Below are 25,806 nucleotides of genomic sequence, written 5' to 3'. Positions count from 1 at the left end.
GGGAGGTAAGACTTTACAATATAACCAAAAGAGAAGACTAACAAATGAAAAAGGAAGACATTTCCATCTATAGCTGCGAGTTTTCTTGAACCATCAGTGAGTTCTATCCTCTAAGTACATGCATCTTGTATCATTTATGAAGCTGTCTAATAAAGATGTGAATTACTGTGCTTCTCAAGTGGCCTTTGTCACTCCATTGGTGCCCGAAATGATACTGGATTGCAAAAATAATCTAAAGCACAGTGGGGTCGTATTTTTACACAGGGATTAACTGAAGTAGAAACTGAACCACCTGTAATGCAAGGATCCCTCTCTTTGGATCCACTCAGCAATCTACCCATGCATCCTGTATCCAATCATCAGCTGGCAAATTAGTAGTTAATTTGAAACATGAAGACCGACACGTGTTACATCACTCATTTAATGAGAAACACTCTGTTAATCTTACTAAGAATATGCAGTCCTGATTTAACGCTGCTGGAGATATAGGACGAAATTTGGCACAGCTAGCAAATGACTCTGAGCTACGGAAAGCAAGCATTATTTGCAGCTAAGAATACTCGATGATAAATGACACTCATTGAGGCAACTTTGCTACTTATGCTAGTACAGCTAGAAAAAGTGTTAAAGGCGGGCCAAAGGCCCAACATTGATTTCTGTCCGTTTTATAGCACCTGCCAACCTAAATGTGCAGAAGGTGGTATAACGTATTCAAGCAGAGTCAGCCATGGGGACTATCATTATAAAAGAGTATGATAAAATGTTATGGGACTGGTTGAGGACATTCATCAATTTAAAAAATATTACCCGATTACACTGTTCTGTGGCTGGAGGATCCAACCACGCACCTGCTGGTATACAGGTTTAGGGGGGCAGACAATACACCTTTATTCCCCTTAAATTAATACTTGACCCACCTCTTACCTGTTTCCAAACCCTGATTACCTTAGCGCTAGATCACCTTGGTGGCCTCGACTGGAAATAGACAAGGGACGAAAAGGCAAAGATTAGGGCAGGATGGATTTCCCCTAAACCCCCAAGCAGAAAAATATGTGGTTAGAAAAACGTTCCACACAAATGAAAAGGCGGACAACAGAATGCTGGTCTATGGTTCTTTAGTTGTTTTTTAGATTATCTATAGATTTTACACGTTTTGTGGTAAAAGGGGGAATCAGAAGTATTTACAATACAAGCTAAACCTAAGCAGCTGTGTAACTAAAAAAAATGTAAATATATAACAAGTCCTTTTAAAATATATTTTTTTTCTTATTAGTGTGTTAAATCAATAAATAACTTTTCACACAATGTAATACAAAATCAATTTAACATTTATCAATAACATACCACATATTATTACACTAAATTCATTATGCAATTTATGACTTCAATTCCAAATAATAATAAATACTTAGCTTCCTAAATTCGTTTCTTAAAACCAGTATATCAAATTAAAACCTAATGTAAACATGCTACTCTCCATCTCCTTACCACTTAATACTGTTTTCCAACGTTCTATCTTACTTTTTATTTATTTTCAATAACCAACCACAACTGCCCAGAAACAGTGATCATAGATACTTGTACTCCATCTAGTAATCAGTCCCACCACAATGTAGGTTTAATGTATTCAACGTAGTACCCAAATGTCCCTAAGTGTAGCATATGTTCCTTAGCCCAAGTAGCACAACAGGTCAGAACATGTCTGTTGGTTTTCCAGCATGGCAAGTATTATCACAATGGGCCTCATTACGAGGTAGGAGGTAGCCATGGTGCTATCAGCACCATGGCTAGCCCCTTACCGCATTCTGGGTCCGGGTTCTCGGAATAGGGACTTACCGGGTCATTCCAACCTTGGAGGACCCGGTAAGTCCCCATTCTGAGAACCATTCCCCATTCCCATTCGAGCCCCCATAGGGCTCAATGGGAATGGGGATGGAGCTAATAATGGGCCCGCAAGTAGCGGGACCCGCTAAGGGACCTCGTAATGTTGTTGCCGTTAACCCCTTACCGCCGACCCCGTAATGAGGCCCAATGTCTACAATATCTCTGCACTTCTGCCAATCCGAGTCTTGGCCTGCATACAACTGATGTGGGAAGTTTATTTTAATCTTAATAATAAATAAAATCTCCTTAACTGTGGAGAAGGACATTGTATCAAGTACTTCTCAGGCTAAGTCAAAATGAAGCCCTGAAAAAATATTCTAACTTTTTAGGTGTGCTACATGATCGTGGCTTTTACACAAATCCCACCCCTTTGCATTTTTTGGTGTATTCCTGTTTCAGTCGATCATTTCCCTTCTCCCATTCCGGCTCCCATCCTATATCCTTTATGTAAGGAATGAGCTGTGTTTCTTGTCACTACTTCCCCCAATAGGCCTAGTAGAGGGCATTTAGGCTCTTTCATAGCTTTAATATACAAATGGCCTTGTTGTATTGTCACACACCCACAACGCGAGATCAGCCCCAATTCTAGGCGAATTGCTTCCATTGGTGTTCCCCTCGAAAATTCAATGTTTCCTCCTGCCCTTACCCTCAAGTTTGTTTAATTATCCCTGATGGTCCCGACAGGTGGCCTTCAAACCATACAGTATTGCTGCTATAAAACGTTGTTTCTAGACTGTTGTGATGCCTTTTAGGCTGTAACTAGCTATCTGTACTGCATATTCTTTTAGCATTGCCATTAGAGCCACACCCCACCTTTGTTTTATTTTGGCTAATTCTACGTTCTTCTTCACAACCAATATTTCTGTTGCTAGATAAATATGGGAAGTGACCTGCTCAATATTCCCATCAAGCAGATCTAAGGGTTGGGGTTTTCCTTTTCTTCAGGCCGTTCTCTGTGGTATATGTGTCGCAGTTTTCTTAAGCCCAATGTAAGTATAGCCGAAGATTTCTATTTTAGACAGACAATTGTAGACCTTCAAAAGTCGATCAGGCCAATTGGATATTTAAAGGTTGAGCAGCATAGGCACCAACGCACACCCCTGTTTCAGTCCTTTAGAAGTTGCTCTTTCTTTTGTGAATGTGCCCATGCTGTCCAACCTCACCAGTATCCTTGTTCCCTGATGTAATTGTATCAGAGGAGTCAATGATATTGAAGGGTATATTACAGCTCTTACATTGTGCCTATTATAAATTACGGTCTATGGTGTCGAAGGCTGCTTTAGGATCCACATATAGCCCGTACATGGGAGGTTTATTAAATGTATAATCCTCTTCAATTAAAACATTCACAGTCAAAATCTTATGGGTAGAAACCAAGTTGTAGTTATTTTAATTGAAAAGACGCAAAGACCTTTCTCCTTACATCTAATAAAGATGAAAGTCTATATAACTTGACGGATCTACTCAATCTGATTTTTTTATAAACTGGAATCAATAGGGCTTTCTGCCATTAGGCGGGTACTACTCCAACCTGGGTAGTTTTTTCAAATAGATCAAAGAGGATTTCAAAAATACAAAAACAGTTCTTTAAAATCATAAAAGGTCCTATAAAAATATATGCAAAGTCTCTATACAGTGCTCTGTAAAAAAAAATTACCTATATACTCCTTACTTGGGAGTATATCCAGCCTGTCCAGGGCTGTCTCAAGGTCCTTGTTGCTACTGTTGGATGTTGTTAGTGGTGATCAAAGGTTCTCTGGCAGGCAAACAGTACTCTTGATAGGCAGGCAGCAGCACATGTCAGAGGCCGCCCAAGTCTTTACTGTGACTGGGCTGCATATGTCAGATGAAGCCCAGCAATTACCAGCAGTGCAGAGGAGTCGCTTGATTCAATCTGGCCGGGATGTGTATGTTGGGTGCAGCCCGGTATTTACTGCATCAGTGGGAGGGGCCCCCACAATCTCCTCAACCCAGGCCACGTCTGCCAGGTGTGGCTTGGGGAATCTTGATTGGCCTCCAGGCTGGGGGCAGTCCTTTGTAAATTAAATAAGGAGCCCGGGAGGCCTTTGAAGTTGGGCGCTGCCCGCTGAGGGGAGCACTGGTAATTACAGAGCCAGGGCCTGCAGCGGTCACTAGAAGATTGACTGCGGGTGGCAGCTGTGATTTTGACTACTGGCCTGCTTCTCATGGGAGTGCCACCATGAAGGCCTGGGCAGTGGCGGTGCAGGGCACGGAGGGTCTCTCAACCCTCCTTTGTGAGGGTTGTGAACTGTTGTCCCAAAGGCACTCCACTCGTGCAGAGTGCACGAGGGTCCTTTATTGTTTTTCTTTTCCCCTTAAAGGACCCCTGCATTGCTTCTCATGCCAGGGATCCTTTTTTCCTTTTATTTTTTTATTTTTTCCTCAAAGGGGGGCTTACAGTCCTTTTAATGGGAGCTCTTAGGGCCTCATTACAGATTTGGCAGTGTTCCGGTGGTAAATCCAAAGGAATACCACCAAGCAGATTTACTGTTACTGCCACTTGGTCTGGCGGAATTACCGAAAGTTTCACAAGTGGTGGCATGGCAGTGTTAGTCTCCATTTATGGACTTCATGGGGGTTTCGGCGGAACTACCACTTGCAGTAATTCCACCTGTGGTAATTCTACTGATTTTGGAGATTTTTGGTGTTAAGGCAGCACTATTTTGCTGCTTCTTTCTCCTCTACCTCCCCTCCTAACCTATAGTATGGTGATGCAGTAATGCAGCATTAACTGAGTTACTGCTGTTTTAGCACCATTTGTACCGCACTGCAGTACTTTTAATGAGGCCCTTAATGCTAACATTTCCAGAGAGAACACTCCAGATGAACTAAAACATCAACATGAGCTCCGGTACATGCCAAAAGCTTCTGCACTAAACATCAATATGAACTCTGGTAAAATCCAGACGTTTGTGTACTAACCAAAAGACAAGTGGAAGGCCTTCTGAACATTTTACACATAAATAGTGTAATTTACCTTAATGGTAGAATTGAGGGTGACATACCTGCAAATGGGACTTTCAGAGATAGAATAAAAATGCATTTATCATAGACTATTGCATTATATCCATGAAATACTTTAGTAGATTTACTTCATTTTAGGTAGCATGTACTACTTGCTGTGTTCACATTGCTCTGGTCTGCTGTATATCAACCTCAGTTTTCCTTAGAGAACGTCATTGTCAGATGCCATCAGCTATGTGCATTAAGAAGGAATCGACTGGGATCCTTAGGCCTAACTAGATTTTGCTACTTTTGTATTGAGAATTATGTTACTCATTTATCAGTGGAGTCTGGTAATAAACTGATCAGGGTGTTCCAGGATTTCACTGAGTGAATTAGCCCATCAATTTCCAGTAAAATCAAAATGCCATGACGGAATTGTCAACCCTTTTATTTTAGTGAGTCGCCATGGTACTATAAAGAAGTATGATGATACTAATACTAATAAATTATTATGAAAAGTATATTGATGTAGAAATCAGGTTACTCATGCAAAATTAAGACCTAGCTAGAAATAATAAATGGAACAGAAAAGTCAGTGCAATTGGGAAGGACTACGGCAAAACAAGAATTCCAAGGGATTTAGGAGATCATAGCAAGAGCCCAAAGCCAGTTATCCCTGATATCTAGCACGCCTATATCTGAAGATAATTGGGACAGTTAAGACCGCGTCTCTATCACTCAACACCAACACAATTCAACGGAGATAGCAGTATATAGATTAAAGGAATTATACAGATCCCATCTGGTTTTATCAGTTATAAAGTGCAATCAACAGGGTGGCGAGGACTACTCACTGGAATACATTGAGGAAATGGGGTATACTAGAGCACTTATTAAACATTATTGAACTGCTCCCAGTTATGGCAGAATTCGATTCGATTCAGAAGGATGTTTAACAAAAAACGGGTTTGACCATCAATGGCCTCAGACAAGGGTGTACCCTGGACAGAAACTATTTTTGATCTACTGCACAAACTTACCTCTTGTATTGAGAAGAACCAGATCTTTCCCCTTTAAATTACATTGTGCTCAAAAACAGAAGCCGTTATACCCTGTGATAAATCAACTTCCGGGATACCAGTGATCCTGGTGTGAACCATCAATCAGCCCCACACCTCTAATACACCTGAACGGATCCAAACAGATTGGAATAACAGGCACATCATAAACCTCTTTGTCCAACTTTGGTAGTGTGGATGAAATGGCAGGCTTATCTCGGAAAGGTTGTGGATCGTTGTTAGTTGCAATACAGCGAAAATACAATTATTACCCACTGATAAAAGGGACTGTACATTTAAGGTTGTATCAAACATATCTATTTAATTTATATCACAACAGACAGTTCTAGAGACACTATGAAATAGAACCCACCTCGTAAAGGAGTGAAGAGGACAGACAGTTTCAAAGCAGGAAAAGGGATGCACTCTGGATACTGACAGGAGGGTAGTCGCTATGGTTAATAACCATACAACTTTACGGTTTCTTGGCTTCCACACAAACGGAGCACTGGGTCTTACTATGTCTCTAGGGGGACAGAACCAGAATGTTCCTTGTACTGTAGATATTATTGGTGCTCGACAGATTTTAGTCAGCTTCAAGGTGCTTTGCAGGCTTCTGCGACAGAGTTCGAGACGGGAGTCAGCTGTGGGTATCAGGCAGCAAGCAAAGCTGGATGACACAGCGGCTTGGGGTCAGGAATCATTGTCTCTGTACTGACCAGTGGATCTGACGCACAGTTCGAGACGTCACAGATGTCTTTAGGTGACGGCCGCTTGACAACGGTCAGTGTTGTCATCAGTTGCAGATCGAGGAACTCGACTTGCTCGAAAATGTCCTTTAAGGCAGACTTCAGTAGATGCTTGTGGAGGCACTTCTCCCAGTTTCTTCAATGGGCTTGTGTCGTCCTTTAAGGCAGACAGCCCACAGCTGTGGAGTATTAAGCAGGCAACTGCATTGTCTTTGATTGTAGGTTCAGGGACCTTGTGACACGTCCTATTCAGGAAGCTTGCTGCAGAGCCTAGCAGGGCACACTGTGTGATGGTGGGGTACTGGTTCTGGAGCATCCTCTGAGATTTATATCTCCCTCTGTTTCTCTGGGAGATGTTTGGGGGAGGGATCTTACTTCCCTCTTTGGATCGCCTGGGTTTCCTTCGCTGGCGGAAGCTGTAAGGCAGACTGTACCTTCAGCCAGGGTCCAAGAATGAGTTCTTCTAGCTGCTTCTTGTAATGCCTTCAGATCATCTGCTTAAAGTGGGCAGCCCTCTTTTAAAGCCAAATGGGCCACAGTGATTGGTGTAGGATAAGCCTACCTTAATGAACCAATCCTGGGGTCCCTACCAACAATCTCCTGTATGCGTGACATCAAAACCAGAGTGCAATGCAACAGGAAAGGTAAAGGGGCGAAAACAGGAACTAAAATGGTGAAAAACTTCTCTCAGCAGAAAGCTCTGGCCACACTCCCTGGTGAAACTAAGTCCCAATCACCTTCCTGTTGTGTTCAAATTGTGTCTCTGGTTAATGGTCCTCTCTATATGGTCCCTGTTAAGGCGGCAAGTCTCTCTTGAAGCTGCGGTGAGTCTAGACTATTTGTGTCCTGCAAACCATATTCTCGTACCTTATGAAGGGGGTTCCCCTAGCGGGGTGGTTTACTGTAAACAACACATGCTGAGGGCGGTAACTGTGGGCCTGTTTGAAGTACCCTCTATTGTTATGTTAATTGCTGCCACCAGCTGCAGAGCCTAACAAAAGATCAGGATGGATCTATGGACCCTTTGTTAGTTAATCAGGCTGTTCATGGCAGGGGCAAGCTTGGTCCCCCCCCTTCCGGAAGATGACATAATGCACTACTTGCTGTCACCTTCCAACTAAATATGACAGGGCGGACTGTGCCGGTTGGCTGTATCCACACAGAGTACACAGGTCTATGTGTTTGTCATGGTGTGAGTGTGATGAGCCCCACACAATTTCCTGAGGATGGTCTACCATCATTTAATTTAATAAAACATTTTAAAAAGCCTAGGGGAGTGCACGCCTACCACGCGGATTGTTGAATTCCTCACGTACCGAGACAATGCCATTACCGGTTGATCATCCAAACAGAGCCCTGTCAGCTTTTAAAGAGTATAGTCTGGAGAATAATATGAAAGTCGATAGTCAAAAGACGAAAAACAAATTGTTTTTTCAAGTAAACTATAGAAACGTCAAAGTACCTGGAAGATGTTCTCATACACTCTTGATCAAGTAAAGAATTACAAATACCAGGATACCATTTTTCAACAGACTCTAAGTTGTTTAAATCAATTTTTGGTACTGTCAAATAGAGAAGTTGTTGCCACCAATGGCACCTCGAAATAGCATAAAAATGCATTGTGTGATTTTTTACCTGTGCATCCCACCCCATTGATTCCCAATGCCAGAGCTCTGTGCCACAGAGCATCTTAATTAATGTGGGCTGGATCCACTTTGCTGATTCATGGGAAAAACTGGAGAAGTATGTAAGAGTCAATGAGGTAATCAAGACTGATATTTGTCACGTGGCCACCGCTGCTGATCAGAAATATTGTCCCTCAATGGATAACATGGTGGACATCATTGCCTATTGCTTGCTTTGAACTGAAGCTCTGTTCCTTTTTTGTTTTCCTGGCTAAATGCAAACAGTCATAGAGCAAGGAAATCAAGACCCTCAGTGAGGCTCACAATACGGATTTCCCTGTGGCATGGCTTATGGTTTCCCACAGGGTGTTCATACCCTTAGCATAGATTCCGGTTAGGGGTTCCCATACAATGTGTATAACCTGAGGAGGGTATGTTGGATGTGGTGTAAACTGGTCAATGGCTTTTTCTGCAGTTGTATCACTCATCGAATTCTAACATAAAAAGTGTGATCCGAATTAACCATTTTGATGACATGTGGCACATTAGACAAATCCACATCTATTGGTGTATTGATACATGTGCGCACACATATTGTATGTGACGTGTGTGTCCTGTTTGGTATTGACCTTCACCTCCTATCGCAACACCTCCAAAGTCCTCAATGACAGCCAGGTCAATTATGGTCATGGCCTTCTCAACCCATGGCTGCAGCACTAGTGGTGGAGGGTGGCATTCTGCAGCTAGGTGCACCTCCCTATATTCCGTTACCAGGCTTTATTAAAGGTGGACTGTACTTCTCCCCCCCCCTTGTAGCAGGCAGACAATTGCAGTTTATTCGAAGAGAGGCAGCTTCTTGATCTTACTGAGGCATTGTACTAAGGGGTGAAGAGAGGTTCAGCGTATGTTTAGGCTACATCATTTGTGCACAACTGTTTGGGGGGATGCAGCTTCTTCCTTACTCATGTGCAGGACACACTCAGGGGCTTGCAAGAGACATAAATATACATTTCACACAATGTGCCCAAAAGTTCATTAATGTTGTTCTCAAAATAATGCTACTTCTCTTCCTTCTCTATTCCCCTGCTCTTGTGCCTTGATCTCCTCCTATGATGTCTCCAAGCAACTCTTTGCTGATGACAGTCAGATCGTCTTACCCTCCTTATCTGATGAGCTACAGTCAAGAATTGATTTGTAGTTTGGGGGGTCTATGGATGATGAGTGCATGAGATGAGACGCTGTGTGGAATTTGATGATGGAGGTGGAACCTGGGAAGTGTCTAGGTTCCAGGAGTGTCAATTGAGGACTTGGAGATGGAGAAGGAACCATATACCCTTGGCTCCTGTTTCATACCTGAAACTGGAACTAAGAATAAAGAAGCTTTCCTTTTTCATATGTGCCTCGGTCAGTCTGGTTCCTGCTTCGAGTTCATTCTTACCTGGCCCAAGGTACATCATTTTGGCAACGAGTTTTAAAAGGAACCCAGAAGGAGATGGAGATCGTGAAAAGGTTGCAGAAAGCGAAATCCAAGAAGAGGTGAAACACTGTCAGTAGATGCAGTCCCGGGAAGTGATGTGGCACCAGCATTAGGACCCAACAATGAAGCAAAGAATCCTGTTAGGAAGAGGGAGGCCAGCATCAAGTTTATAAAGGCCAACCACCTCTAGTCAGTGCTACTGGAAGACGTCGCAGCGCATTGACAGTAATGGGGAATGTCCCTACTGCAAGGTCCTTGGCCACCAGTTTACAGGAGCTGATTGCGCCTGTTCTGGAAGAGTGCCGTAGCGCTCAGGAAAATGAGCATCTCGGGACACGTAGTCCCTCTCTAAACAGATGTGCAGAGCTTGGGAGGCCACCAGCCGAAAATGAAAGTTGGAGCCAATGCAGAGGTTTTTTGTAAGGTCAGCGTGGCACATTAGCAGCGCGCACCTGCCCGTTGCCCCTGCATTCCAACTTTCCCATTGTTGGAATGCACTGGAGCCAGCACCATTTTTGTTCCACGATCACCCGAGGAACATTCGAGGAAAGGGGGTTTTTGTGTGCGCTGAGCGTGGTGACGTGCACTGATGATCGGAGCTCCAAGCTCCGAGATCAAGCTTGACTGAGCAACCCGTGGTCAATTAAGGAGAAGCCACATGTTTGCAGCAATTATCACGCTTGGAAGATACATCAGTGACTAGAGATTAATGCACTTAAATGTGAAATGTGCAAAGGTGCTCAGCGGTGGCTGAAGATGAGGGGTTGGTGACATTTGGTAGCAGCAATATAAAGAAATCTTTCCAGACATGATGTACTGTGAGAACCCTTGCCACGACAGTAATGGGGAGAGAGAAAGCAGTTCCAAGACAAGGCACTGTGTTTTACTTAGAGTGGCAGCATCAGGCAGCAGTGGTACGCGGTCAAGCAGAATTCATCTTGATTTAATATGCCGGCTGTTCCGGAGAGGGTACTAACGCTAGTGAGAAATGTGTGAGGGGTCAGAAATGAGACATGGGCACAAGGTTGTTGTATTTTTCATTAAAGACATTTTATGAACTAAAAATGGGTTGGTAAAATGGCTTTCTAGCCTTATTTTAAAGAGGAACTTCCCTAGCTAGAAAGTAAAAACTAAGGATCTGTCTATATCAGGATGTCAATAACTGAAACAATGTCTTGTGTCCGAAACAACCTATCCTGATCCTCACACAACAAACAAACATCAAAAGCTGCAAGGCACATGCCTTTAACTTGATGTTTGGTAACGTGTTCAAAACCAAAAGTATCGTTTGTGTATCCTTGTCACCTTCTTCATGGTTCACCGCGTGATTTTAGATTTCGGGGCATGTCCTTTAGAGCAAATTGAGAGTGGTTGTTATGCTTGGCGGCCCCCAGTCTTTGTTTGGATCTTTAAATGACGCCCCCTGTGCCATACTATTAGATTTCCTTGTTAGTTCAGACATCGGCAGTGTTGTTTGTGTATGTATTTTTGGGGCCTCCATTCTACATGAGTCAAATTCACGTTCATGGTCTAGAGACTCAGAGTGTAGAAGTTCTAGAGGCTCAGGCCTCTGTAGTTCAGAAATATATGAGGTTGTACGGGCAAAGATTTCCAACGAAATGTTAAAGGGTAGTTGAGGGGGAGGGGCATTCCACAGAGCGTTCATGGGGTCCCTTCGTTCATCATTAATCCCTAATGTGATGACCGCCTCCCCTCTCTTGTTATGTGTATCAACATCCAAGTGTTGACTGTAATCCGACTTGACCAGTTTACCCGTATTTCAGTGCTTTAAGTGGTGTAAGCAATCGAGGGGGTCATTTGGGGGCGTGGCTTGTGGGAGGGGCGTGGCCGACAAAGTACACAAATCGTAAGGTATGCACACAAATATATATACATGTTATATATTTGTATGCGTACCTTACCATGGTTTGTGTACTATGCAAGCCATCTTTTCTAAACATAGAAATATGCAACATATTTCTATGTTTAGAAAAGATTTATTGCAAAGTACACAAACCATAGTAAGGTACGTACACAGATATATAACATGTATATTTTTGTGTGCATACCTTAAGGTTTGCCTAGTTTTCAGGCCATCTTTTTAAACATTTTGGGTTTATAAAAGATGGCTTTGAAAGTACACAATTCAAGCCATCTTTTATAAAGCTTTGACTATGGACAAAAGTGTCAGTCGGCAAAGCTTTATAAAAGATGGCTTGCATTGTGTACTTTTCAAGCCGTCTTTTATTAACCTCGAAAAATGTCGAGGAATCCCCAGGTTCGCCGATGGTTAAAGACACCTCGGTGACCTGGGGAAACAAAGCGACAGTAACTGCCTCTGATGACCTCTCACGCGAGGGATCACCAGAGGCAGTTACTATGACTGACGGAAGTGGCAGCCAGCCTCAGCGTCGCTGTGGCTGGCTGGCACTTCTGTCAGCTCGCCTGACTTCATGGCAGGCGCATCTCCCGTCGCGGCCGCAGCCACGACGGGATAATGCATCCTGCCAATGTTCCGGTGGGACTAGGGGGGCCCTGGCAGGGCCCCGGCTCATCCCCACTTTTTGGAGACTGCCGCGGCCTGGCCCTGGCAGGCCCCGGCCCACTTAAAGCACTGCCGTATTTAGTTGTTCGATAGATCTCGAGTCTATGGTCACTTTCTCCATGCAAACGTCTTGTGGCCAGCAGTCTGCCAAGTCGCCAAGGCCTGCCCAGACTGCAGAGACTGGGCCTCATTACACGGATGGCGGAGAACCATGGCGCTATTAGCGCCATGGTTCATGCCGGTAAAGTACCGGCACCGCCTTGGCGGAAAGGGGAATTACTGCCCCATTCCAAGGTTGGCGGGGCGGTAATTCCCCCTTCCACCATTGCCCTTCCCCATTCCCATTTTTGGCCCATAGGGCTCAATGGGAATGGGGAAGGCGCTAATTACGGTACCTCAAATTGCGGTACCGTAATTAGCTCCCTGGGTCCCTCTGCGGGTTGGTTTTTAACGCCTGAAAAAAGCAGGCGTTAAATCCCCCAACCCGCAAAGGGACCTCGTAGTAAGGCGGTAAGGATTTACCGGTACCGGTAAATCCTTACCGCCATCCGTGTAATGAGGCCCTGTCTCACCTCGTCTCAGCTCTATGACATTCTTACAAAGGAGAATTGCATTATTCGACCATATCCTAAATTGCTTATCGTTCTATAGTCCTGCATTGAAAGCTTGTGTCAAAGTCATATATTTCCTGACTAGGTAATCCTCACAGCTGTGCATTGCACAGGCTTCCCTTCGACCTGGTTTGCATGCATTTGAAAATAATTTATCATCAACCACTCACTCGATCCCAATGCTATCTTCTATACGTGATTAGCAGATGGAGGTCAGCAGTACTGTATCTGCATGAGGGTGGTGTTGATTCAGTAGGATCACATATGTCCCACAATTCCCCACCTCAGTAGGCTGCCAGCCCACTCCTTCCAAGTGTCCCGTTAAAGACATTTGCAAAAAAGGGACCAGTTGCACAAGAGTACAGCTGAACAAAGATAGAAGAAATTGCTAAAGAGCTAGCCTCACAAGCTGGAAAAGGATTTCTGCTTGTGTAGCTGGTGGGATTTTCTTGGAATACTCTATATCCAAAAAGGGAAACTCGCCCAGAATTCCTTTTTTCATAATGAATGCATGAATCTCTACTTTTGTGTCATTTGCTTTCATTAAAGAAGTGTATGTTCTGCCTCTCTCTCGACTAACCTATACTGTTTTATCGACACTAATGAATGCAACTTACTTGATTTTGTCCTTTTTTTCTAGGTTGGCTTTGACAGCATTTTTATTGTATAAAAGCTGGAACACTACCTCTGGAACTGCATGTGCCATTTTCTGACTGTGTAGATGGTACTACACCAATCCAGTGTTTAAGTAGTTAAATACTTAAAGAGGTCATCAACATAGAGGCAGTTGAACTGGCAACATATAGAGGAGCTCATTTTGAAAGAAATGCATCATTTTCCCGTAGGAGGTCGCTCATGTTTACACTTATGTGCAATCGGGTCCGACTGGGCAGTTTTCGTCATTTGCAGGAGTAAAGTGATGGTGGAAGGAGGTATCAAATGTTGGCGGTAGCTCTTTCATGTCAGCCTCTTGCACTCTAGATTCCAAAATGCCATGTTATCTTGCATTGTATAGCGTCTCCTGTCAGGAGTCGAAGTGCTTTTGTCTGTTTGAGTCGCAAATGAGGATTGTGATACAACATTCTGTAGTGGTAGGGAGGAGCAAAGTTGGCTAGATAGTTGGGATGAGGGTGACGGATAGATAAGATGATCAAGAAGGTGTGTGAAGGAAGAGATGGAGAAGCTATGTGTACAATTGGACCGAATTGAATCATGGGACTCAATGTTATTCTATCGGCTGCAGCGCCAAAAGGAGAGATAAATGGAGAGAGGTTTGCCAGGCCAAGGGTTATGTCTGGAATTGACTCCATAGTGAGCCTGAGCATGCTGCCCAAGAAAATACAGAGGGCAAAGCCCTTGTACTCCCTTCCATTAAGCAACATTAAGTGCTCTATGAAAAGTGCTTAACATTCACAATTTGGAGGTTGAGCCACCAAAGCCAACAAACTTTCCAGTTCTGTTTTGGAGGTAAGAAGCGTGCAATTTGTTGAGTGAGTTTATTGTTAAATGATTTATGCTTTGGCTCAATTTGTCACATTAAGGATTACTAAGTGCTCTAAAAGGTGCTTAACGTGAATCATCTTAAAGCAAAATTAGGTGTTCTACAAAAAGTGTGTTCATCATTTGGATGGCGAGCCACGAAAAGCCATCATAACTTTCTAGTTATGTTTAGGGAGTAGGGCACACACAATGTGCAGAGTTTCCTGGTAAATGTGTTCCCATAATTTGGCACATTAAGCAACACTAAGTGCAGTAGGAAAGAGTGCTTAATGTGAATAATTTGCAAGTTGGGCCACCAAAAACCATGGAACCTTCCAGTTATGTTGAGGGAGTAGGGAATGGGTAATGTGCAGAGTTTCGGGTAAATGGTTTATATTTTGGCTTAATTCGGCACATTCACATTATTAATTGCTCTAAGAAAAGGGCTTAGCGTGCAGGTGGAGCCACCAAAAACCATGCAACCTTCCAGTTATGTTGAGGGAGTAGGGAATGGGTAATGTGCAGAGTTTCTGGGTAAATGGTTTATATTTTGGCTTAATTCGGCACATTAAGCATTATTAATTGCTCTTAGAAAGGGGCTTAGCGTGCATTATTTGCAGGTGGAGCCACCAAAAACTGTGAAACATTCCAGTTATGTTTAGGAAGTAGGGCATATGTAATGTGTTCTATGTGAATCACAGACTGCCTCCTACTCCTGTGTTTCAAAAGTAAATGTTGTTAGACCCATACCAGCAACAAGGAGTTGACACTGCTATTAACTCCTAATGACCAAACTAAAAACTTCATGTTTTCAAACAAGAAAAGCATTTCATTTCACATCAGGGTTCCTGTGTTTTCAAGAAGTTAATTTCTTTTTAAAAAAACATATAACGTACCGTCTAACAACATTTTCTTTTGAAACACAGGATTAGGAGGTAGTCTGTGATTCCTATAGAACACGTTATACGTACCCTTTATATCACAGACCCCTCGAGAACAAAAAAAAAAATTGGCGGGTGAGACCTGTTGTATATATGGGCATATGTAATGTCCAGAGGTTCTGGCTAAACGTTTTATGTGTCAGCACAATTTGGCACATTAAGCAAGCGTTCTAAGTAAAGTGCTTTACATTCATCCTTTGTACGCTGGGTCATCAAAAATCATGAACGTTTCCAGTTATATTTACGGAGTAGCACAAGCAATCGGCAGAGTTTCTTTCCAGTTATGTTAAGGGAGTAGGCAACATGTAATATGCAGAGTTTCAGGTACATGATTTATGTTTTTGCTGAATTTGGCACATTAAGTAACATGAAGTGCTCTAAGAAAAGTACTTGGGGCCTAATTCACAGAGCGTTTTCCAATGCGATTTTGCCATTATAAACTGCTTCTGTGAATTAATGTGAATAATTTGTAGGTTAAGCCACAAAAACCATTATATTTTTCCAACTATGTTTATAGACTAGTACACTTGTATTATGTAGAGTTTCTAGGTAAATGAATTATCTTTCTGCTTAATTTATCATTTTAAAAATAAGTGCATAAAGTGGACCACCAAATACCATGGAACCTTCCATGTACATTTAAGAAGTGGGAAACATGCAATTTGCAGAGTGTAGGGGTGAATGACTTATGTTTTTGACACAATTTGGAACATTAAGCAACGTTAAGGGCCTGATTTACAAAGCGTTTTTCAGTGGGGTTTTCCCATTCAAAAGTGCTTTTACAAATCAGGCCCTAAGTGTTCTAAGAAAATTGCTTTACCTGAATAATGTGTAGGTTGTTCCACTAAAAAAACATACAACCTTTCAAGTACCTCTCGCCCTGGCTTTTCAACCAATACCTGCCAACTCTCGCCACTGCATTGCCATTTTCTGCTCAAGTTTCCAGGGCTACACTGATGACACTCCACTCATTTTCAGGCTGCCTTCGGCCACCTCCTCTCCCTCTCTCATCTCCCACTGCCTAACTGCCATTCAAGATTGGTGTGCCGCCATTGATCTTTGTCTGAATGCCAGCAAGACTGAGATCCTCCTCATCGGCACACCTTTTCCACCCTTTCCCCTCACTCTTTGGTCGGCCTCCTTTGGCCCTGGTCCTACCCCCACTTGCGAGGCTAAGAACCTTGGGGTCATTTTTGACTCCTCACTTTCCTTCTCCGCCCACATCTCTGATGTCCCCATAAAAGTCAAACTTCCTACTGCACCTCCTCAAAGGTACTCTGCCTTTCCTCTCCTTCCCCCAAACACCCATGGTCTCCCAAACTCTGGTTCTCTCTAGGTTGGACTTTTGTAACAGCCTCTTTCTAAATCTACCTGCCTCTACTCTCCGCCCTCTGCAACTAATCCAGAACAGGATTGCAAGACTTGTCCTTGGCTTCAAGCCCTGGGTTCGTATCTCTCCAGCCCTGAAATCTCTCCATTAGCTCTCAGTGGATGCAAGGATTAAATTCAAAACCCTTTGTATTGTCCACAAGGGTTTCTGGGGCCTGGGTCCAAAATACCTTCAGCTATCCCTCCGCAAATACCTCCCCCTCAGAGCTCTTTGCTCCTCTACCTCTAACTCCCTCAGGGTTAGTCGTTTATCAAAGAAACAAGCTGGGGGTAGATCTCTGTCTTCGGCTGGGGCCTCCCTCTGGAACAGCCTTTCTGCCACTCTAAAACCTGAGGAGAACCATTTCTAATTCTGGAAGCACCTCAAGACCTTCCTCTTTGCTTCTGACTTCTCTCCCCCTCTCCCCTGCTGATCTGTTCTCTCTTGGCACCGTGCACCTGGGCACCCTCTGTCCTCCGGGCCCAGGTACCTGCTCACCCTGCCACCCTCCCGCACTGCCTCCAGTCCATCCATTGCAATGGGGTCTGTATCTGTAACCATACAGTCCCTTCCCCCTTATTCTTCCTGCACTTATCAGACCTACACTGTCTGCTGTCTTAAACCAGGCACTTGCCACTTGCTTGCTGCACCACCACTGTTTGTTGCTTTTATTATTTATTTATTTATTCATTATTATTTATCTGTTTCTCCTTTGCTCCGCACTTTCCCCTCTCCCTCTCCCATGAACTTGCACGTTCTCAATGTCACTGGGCCTAGTAAGATTGTTGTTTTGTTCTCCCCTGTTCCCCTCCCTTGCCTTGTCACGCTCTGACACACTTGTGTATGAGCGCGATAGAAATATAATATCAATATCAATCAATAAGTATGTTTCGGGAGTAGGACACTTGGAATATGCCATTTACTCATGGGAGGCAGCATTAACAATGGATTCCAATGGAATCTGCCTGCTTTTTGCTGGTGTAAAAAGCAAGTGGATTTCATAGGAATCAACTGGTTTTACACCAGCATGATCTGCTGGCATAAAACCAAGTGGTTTTTGATGGCAGAGGGGAAATCGTAGGCTGACATGTAAACTTGTTCATCCCCACATCTCTCTTTGCCATCTAAAAGCACTAAAATGCCCCTGAGCCTTAGCAAAAGAGTTATGAAAGGAGTAACATCCCTACACCTGTCTTTGGCACCATTGTTTATACTCTGGAGACTTGGAAAATGAACCCCAGATTGCCACTGGTGTGACTGATGCTTTTCACTCGCAATGATCGCAACATAGAATGGTGATTTACCAACGTCTTTTTCCTGTTTTGCATAAGAATGAGGGACAACTCATTGGATTTTTTTGATTTTTACACAGACCCTTATGTTTTTGAATTTTAGTAAGGGAAATGCCATATCCTAACATGATTTTATTCTGAGAAATGGTTCCAAGATTGTGTTTATGTGGATACAATTGGTTAGAAGAATGCAACAAATCAATTAAATGTCTCACACAGACATACACATATAACATTTTTTCAAATTCATTTTTATTTTCAATTTGGTCCATCCCATAAATAGCAAAATAAAATTTAATATACATATTTGTTCAAGTTAACAAAAATAATTATCTTGTCAAAATGTTTAAATTTAAAAAAAATGAAAAATCAATATAAAAGTACAGTGAACAAGTGAAATACAATGGTTTCCTGAGATGATGAGTAATAAATAGCTCTGAAAAAGGCCCAAACAAAGGTTACTGTATAAAAAAGAATATGTACAATTCAAAGTGTACAAATTACATTGTCAAATTCCAAAAACAATTTCAGTGCAACAAATACTTTAGCAGTGGAAGTGCAGGGTTTTTAAAACCCACTCAGACAAATAAGCATCAAGCTTCAAGAACATTTAAAAAAATCTCTGCACAAAGGATTATATAAACACAAACACTTCATTTTGCTTTGGTTCTAGGTGTGTTCTTTCATAGAGAATCTTGATTACATACAATTATTTTTCCAATTGCAATCACTCTCCAATTGTCTATATTCTACTCAATGCAATTGGAAAGGGATTGAAGCCATAACCACTGTATGACAAAATGATTGACATCTATGTGTATTTTCATCTAGTGCATGTTCACTGATTTTGCTCATTTTCAGGGAACATGGGAAACAGATGAAAAAAAGGGCAAGGGGTAAAATAATAAAAAGGTAGGTGGGTATGGGATGCTTGCTCCTCATTTATGTTCAAAGGCAAGATGCAAATACACAGCTGCAAATGTTGTTGATGCGAATGTATGGAGATGTAAATTCAGTAGATCCAAAGATTCGAAACCTGTGCATTAAAATGCAATTTCCTGGAAATGTTGTCATTTGTAAATTATCAGCTAGAAATTAAACTGATTAAATTTAACTCACATTGAGGACACATCAAAATACTGCATCCAAGTCATCTTTTGGCTTCAGCATATGACAAATCAGATCGAAAAGCTATAAGTGAAAGTTTGTGAAATGGTGCTCAAGGCTAAAACCCCTTTTCAACTGAATTTACAAGCAATAGAAAGAGGTGCCACTGCGACCATCATTCCTAGACCTATCACGTCTAACTGAAGTGGGAACTGCACAGAATAGTTGATAATAGGTCACTTAAACCCACATGATAACCTGCTCTGCTCTATACCAAAGAGTAACATTTTACCACAAAAGTCCTTCCAAACTTCCTGAGGGTTTGGTGTCTGACTTTTGTGATGAGGAAAGGTAATTACATTAATGTAGCTTGCCAAAGACAGACACGCCATTGCTGTTGCCTCTGTCATTCTCATAGCAATATAAATACATAAATATTGGCAGCAGACTAAAGTCAACCACGTCCATATAGTTGTCAATATTCTCTACCTGTAATACCATCATAGATTCTACTTGGTGTCTATTTTTTGTGTGACTGGCGTAGCCTGAATGCATGTGCTGGATGTCAGGTCCATGATCTTGATGTTGTTTCTCTGAAGATCATACTTATGCCACCCCTTAGCACTCTCCCACCAAATATTATCTCATGACACGCTAGGGATTATGTTGTTTATTAAAATTTGGTATAACAATAAATGTATTTATTCCCCTTTATTTCTAAACGTGAGCATTAAAACTGATAAGGAAATTGCCAAAACAACAAGGGCCACAAGGAAAAGGTCTAGCCGAAGGAGTTGGAATGAGGGGATATGGGAGAATCTGCCCACACATGCAAGTGGCGGGTGGGGAAAAATGGTCAGATCGAAATTACAAAAATCAATGTAACCTGCTTGGGATGAATCAACATAGAAGCTACCTACTGTCTTATTAAATGTATATCTTGAGGTATTCAAAGGTCTATATGATATTAGTCATCCCTCTTTTCTTACCGAATATCACTCTAGCATTTTTCTCTGCAAGATCTCTGGGAAAGACAGTGAATTCTGTTGCTTCCTCACCTCTTGACCCTCTCTAATCGATCATCACCCTTCTATTGACACAGAATTCTTAACCGGACACAATGCACCATATCAGTCCTGATCAGTCATTTGTATTATGCGGGCAGAACTTACTTGTTGCTGCTAGTTAAACCTCCCACTACGCAAAAGAGCCATCATGCCTGTGGCTCCTGCTCTACCTTTGTATGCTGATTGAAATCTTTGAGGACATGGGACAGGTTACTTGGTAGATTCCTCTTCTGTGGAAAAGCCTCATGTACCCTTTTCTAAATTATGTGCATCTCAATACATTTTTCCTGTCCTGAAATCCATGACCTTGAAATAGACTGCACTAAATATTAGGTTCCACCAGTCATAAAATAAAACTCTACATGTTGTCTTACACTGTTGCACATTTTCATCTCTCCCTTTTGATGTATCAACGTTTGGCACATCTTAGGGTCACCTCCAGGATCTAGGTTGATTCCCTTCTGGCTCCCCTGTCTAATGCACAGTTAGCTGTGGAAGCTCAATCCTGAACTTTAGCCATACATGCACTGTGCATGTACAATATGTTAGTGCACAAGTGTGTGTGTGTGTTTGATTATTTAGCTTTCTTGATACTCTGATACATGTTTCCCCTTCTCCCCTGGCCAATACATTTATATAGATGTATCGCCCCCATTAGCTTATGTTTTAAAAATCCTTTTGCTCCTTTATTGACTTTCTGCAATGCTCTCTTTACAGCAGGAATGTCTTCTCCCATGTTCCCTTCCCCCACATGAGTTTGCTTTTGCACATCTTGGGCAATAATCCGAAAGCTGAGTTGTTGATCAGTGCAGCACACAGTTCACACTGCCCATGTGTTTACACGGGGAAATGCAAGAAGGCTTCTGATGCTTATTCAGCTGCAGAAATTCCTGCAGTGCAATGAAAATGGGACAAGCAAACACCACATTGTGCATGCTCAGGTCATCATGCACACCCTTTGAGCATGCACTACATATGCACAGGAACGAGTGAATGTGCAATGGAATGGTTTCTGACCCTGTCACCTCTACACCGCAGGAGGTTCTTTGCATGTACAAGTATCTGAAGACTGTGCGGCTTTCCATCACTGACACATGTTGAGTGTAGGCTAAAGATTGGTAATACTGCACTATTGATTTTGGCTCTGCTGCTTTTTAAAGTTCTTGGGTTTCTTCTGCTTATAAAAACTCTTCCACATTCGTTATATAGTATAATCATTTCTCCTTGTATTTAGTTGCCCAGTGTAGAAGGTTGATGCAGCTATAATGGAAGCCTTCATCGTCATTCCTGTAGTTGATCCACGCTCACTGCGCTAGTTGCTATCTGGTGAATTTCTTCATCTATTTAAAGTAATCATTTCTACACTTTACTGACCCTGCACTCCTCTGAAACACCTCGAATGCTTTTCTTAGACATAACTGTAAGATACAGGGATCTCCAGGTCACAATTGTGCTCTCATCTCATGGCCGGTTATGTTTCCCCTATGACTCAATGCAGGATTTACAAATTCTCCATCACAAAGAGCTCCGTCACTAGGGCTATTTGCCATGCCTTCTCCAAGCAATGTTTGGATCTTCATTGCCAGAATTTGCAACTGGGATGTTCCAGTCAACACGAGGAAGTCAAAAGTCTCCCAAAAGAGGTCTCTAAGATGTGTCCTCCATACCATGGACAGAGTCAACAGTCTCTGTGTCCAGCTCTAAATTCGAGGAAAGTGGTCTGTATAAAACACAGACGCTTATAGAAATCTCTTATCCCAACCCTGAAGAACAACCTTTTTTGCCCTTCGAACAATGACATTGCAGCTGCTTTTACTCTGGTGTTGCTATTTCATAGAGTTATTCTAATCCCTAATCACAACTCTGTACTTTGTAAATAATGTTAACCCGGGTATCCGAGCATTGATATAGGTACAAGGCTTAAAGTACACTGCTTTGAAGGTGCTTAGAATTGATTTCCCGCTCTTACGTATGGAAACACATACAAAATGAAATCAGCAGTGCAAGCGCGAACGCACTGTCAAAGTCACTGTCTATTCTCTAACGATCCGATATTCATGGGCTGTGCCAGCCCCTGAATTGGGAGGACGTAAGCCCTCCCACTTTGAGGCAGAAAGTAGCATTCTGCTGTGATGCTCAGACAGGGGCTTCCATGGGAAAGGGTTGTGAAGGCAAAAGCCTGTCAAATTTCTCACCCCGGAGAGTGGATTGTTAATGTTGCAGCAGCAGCAAACACAGAAAGCTAGAGGCCCAAGCCTGTCCAGGAGACATCACTGTATCCCCAATGATGAAGTCAAAGGCCTAACTGCTGCACTTAGATTTTAGATGACCCATGCCTGCAATAATTAGCATCTCTTTCTGACACGAAATAGCCTCTGAATGTGAGTGATGAAGATGCAGCTAACGGGCCAAAGGAAGGAAGAATAGCTATTCAGACTCCTGGACTCGGAGGAAGGTGGGGTTTATAGCCCAATAGGATAATGGCCCCACTCACGACCAGCTTTTTCAAAATGGTCATTCAGCCCCTCCACCCACGACAAACTTTCAAAATGGTCATCCAGCCCCTCCACCCACGACCAGCTTTCAAAATGGTCATCCGGCTCTCCCTCAAAACTTTGGGGCTGTCTCCGCCCCTGCTTCTTTGATGACAGTGAGTTGGGAAGGTATACCTTTGAAAATGCGTCTGCTGTACCTAATCTCAAGCCGGAAATCTACATAGAAAATGTATTGTTCTGACATAACTTTTTTTCTTCGCACAGGACTCAAATTCTCCCAGCATTTCAATATGCTTCTCAACATGTTAGACTCAGATATAGCCTTGAGGTGAGTGCTTTTAAATAAACAAGTAAACACATGTGCTTTGAAATGTGTGTGGCTGAACATATCCATAGACACACATTGACACAGCTCTGGCCATCTGGTTTCACTGATATCAATTTGGTATGATTTAATAGAAATGTAGAGCTTACCGAGGATTGGGGAAGGCAACATTTCAACAGTGTAGGCATATTTAGATGCAATTGTGAAATCTATGAAGTAGCTTTATAATTAAATTAAAATGATGTGCTTGAAATATCGTCAGAATTAGGAGCGTATTATAAGCTAGCACTATGATTTGGTATACTCCAATTGAAATGTAAATCTATGTGTATTATCTTAGCAAGTGAGATAGACCAGTGACTTAACGGCTCGTCTCCAACAGCTGCGTTTAACCTGCAGTCACAGGTTCCAGTCACAGTAGGGCCAACTCAGCACGTCATTATTCTGAAACTGATTACATGAGTTCCATTGCATTGGATAGCACTAGCACTTATTAAAGATTAACTGGAAGGGATACAGCATCAAATGCTAAAGATAAATGCATGCTCCCTTTCAATGACAAAGGTAATACAATATATTATGTGCCCCTGACTGCTTACGGAAAGTGCCAAATAGCCGGTAGGACATAGGACACAATGGGCTTCATTCACAAAAATTTTGTAGATCAAATGAGCAAATATCCATGTGCATCTCTGATTTACACCTGTTTGTTTATACCTGATTCACAGAGGTCAAAGATGTAGTAAATCTAAAGATGGCTGAAGGGCATCTTTGAGATGCTCATGTGCAAATGCGAGCCATAAAGATTTGTACAACGGAAGCTGAAATAGGACTAAGCATCTGCAGATCGGATCCAGTTTTTGGTTGTGTGGGCCAGATTCTCATATGCTTGCGCTGGAGAATGAGGAGATGCCTGTCACCATTTTAGATTTGCTCCAGCTGCCTTATTCCTGATTCAAAAAGCACTGGATTGGAGTAAATACAGAGATGCATGGAGCAAACCTAGTATGTCAGTATCTCAGAAATGATCTAGCCATCTCCATGATATGATATTTATAACGTGCTTAATACCCAGAGGTTTCCAAGCGCGGACCCGGCGATCGAACCTGTGTTTCACCCATCGTCTTTCAGACCAAGTCAAGCACGTTGCCCCTGAGCTATCCTCCCAAGACTCCAGCTTTTCTCTAGTTTTAGACCTGATGAATCAGATCTGCGCAGGAAGTGCAAATTAGAGATGCTCACAGTCATCTCCTCATTTGCTCCAATGCAAATTTTATAGAATCAGGCCCTGTGGATCCGGTGTATAGACACAGTTGCAAATCTGTGATGATTATGGATATCTACTCCTCTGATCCAGTGCAAATCTTTGAGAATCCAGAGTATTATTTTGTGTTCACTGACGTAACAATGAGGTGATATCAACTGACTATTCAACTGTACAAGAACGGTGTAAGTGTTACTAACCTCAAGTCAATTTGATGACATGTTTAATATCATAATGCACCTCAGACATTACATGTGGTTAAGAAGGGCCTGTGGCCCATTTTAAGCACTCGGTTGACACAGTTTTCTCAAATCCTATGCTAGCCATCTCTTGTAAACGATTGCACAGGCACTGTGCAAACACAGCCAACACACGTTGCTTGACTTTCTGCTCAGGACACACATATATGTCCTAAATGCAGATTTGTACACATATGCATCATAAAGATGATCAACTGATCAAATTACAACAATCAATTTTGCATTTCATTTCAAATCCTTATACATCATCTTTAGGACTTAATTGCTTTGCTCGTGTGTGCCTATGTTTGGATGACCACCACAGCAGGTTAGATTGGTGAAAATTCAGTGGTATAAATGTGACCCTTAGATATTTTAGAAAACACTAGGTTCAAAGTTGATCAAAGAAAGAATTTCATAGGAGCGCCCATAATCACACATCATCCCCTGTTGGGGGAAAACCTATTATAAAAACCCTTCAATCTTATATTTTGGTTTTATTTTCACACTCGCCAACCTGCAGCTTAAGTATTCCTTTGTTGTGAAGTTGCAGATACTGGATAAATTCTTTGGGCATTGCATGGAAGCCGGGCTTTGGCAATTGGTTGTCGTAATAGTGGTGACTTATTAAATTTCCTTCTGTATTTTTGGAGAATGGCCAGAACCCATACAGCTTTACATGGTCACAAAGTTCTATGGCTGCGCTTGCTATCATCAACCCCGTAGACAAGCGATATGCTCGCACACCGTTGGCTCTCCAGAACTGGCCAAGATTTTTCAAGTACTTGGGATGAAAGAAGATCGCCTTCTGGTTTGCTTTTGCCTCCTTTAGGGCATTGAAGACCTTAAAGCACACAGCGGTGTTGCTCCTGTAGGAAAATGCAGGTAGTAGAAAGTATGCATCGCCGTATTTTGATATGTTCTGAAGAAATACTGTTTTCTTCTGACTCAGCTTGCCATATCTGTTGAAGAAAAATATGACAAATATATACTTAATAGAATCCTCCAGTGAGGCCATGCAATCCAACCACAAACTGTATTGATAATTGCTTAACAGTACTTATAATTCATGCAGCTAGTGAAAAAGATTACACATTAAATTCAATGACCCTGAGCTACATCACCTGAGCTATTGCACCAATCAAATAATTTGTCTCTAAGAAAAAGTGCTAATCACAGGTACTTAGAGTTCATAGGATGCTTCCTAGAAGTCAAAATTAAGTTTTGAGTTGCGCAGAAGTATAAACGCTTTAACAATTACATGGCATGGCGCTGAACAAAGTTCTGGTCTTCTACCTTCAGCTGCATCCCG

General features: G+C 42.4%; 1 protein-coding gene across 2 annotated transcripts in view; it reads right to left on the bottom strand.

Moving 5' to 3' along the window:
- Positions 1–18,236: 18,236 nt before the first annotated feature.
- Positions 18,237–25,806, bottom strand: part of ST8SIA6 (ST8 alpha-N-acetyl-neuraminide alpha-2,8-sialyltransferase 6) — a 564,875-nt gene continuing 557,305 nt past the window's right edge. For both annotated transcript variants that reach the window (XM_069648348.1, XM_069648347.1), the window contains one exon: positions 18,237–25,456. In XM_069648348.1, the coding sequence (XP_069504449.1) occupies positions 24,979–25,456 (478 nt within the window). In that variant the 3' untranslated portion in view covers positions 18,237–24,978. The remainder of the gene's footprint in view (positions 25,457–25,806) is intronic.

This window comes from Ambystoma mexicanum, chromosome 2q (assembly GCF_040938575.1).
Source record: "Ambystoma mexicanum isolate Mex_15411 chromosome 2q, UKY_AmexF1_1, whole genome shotgun sequence".
NCBI lineage: Eukaryota > Metazoa > Chordata > Amphibia > Caudata > Ambystomatidae > Ambystoma > Ambystoma mexicanum.
This window is presented reverse-complemented; position numbering and strand designations above follow the sequence as displayed.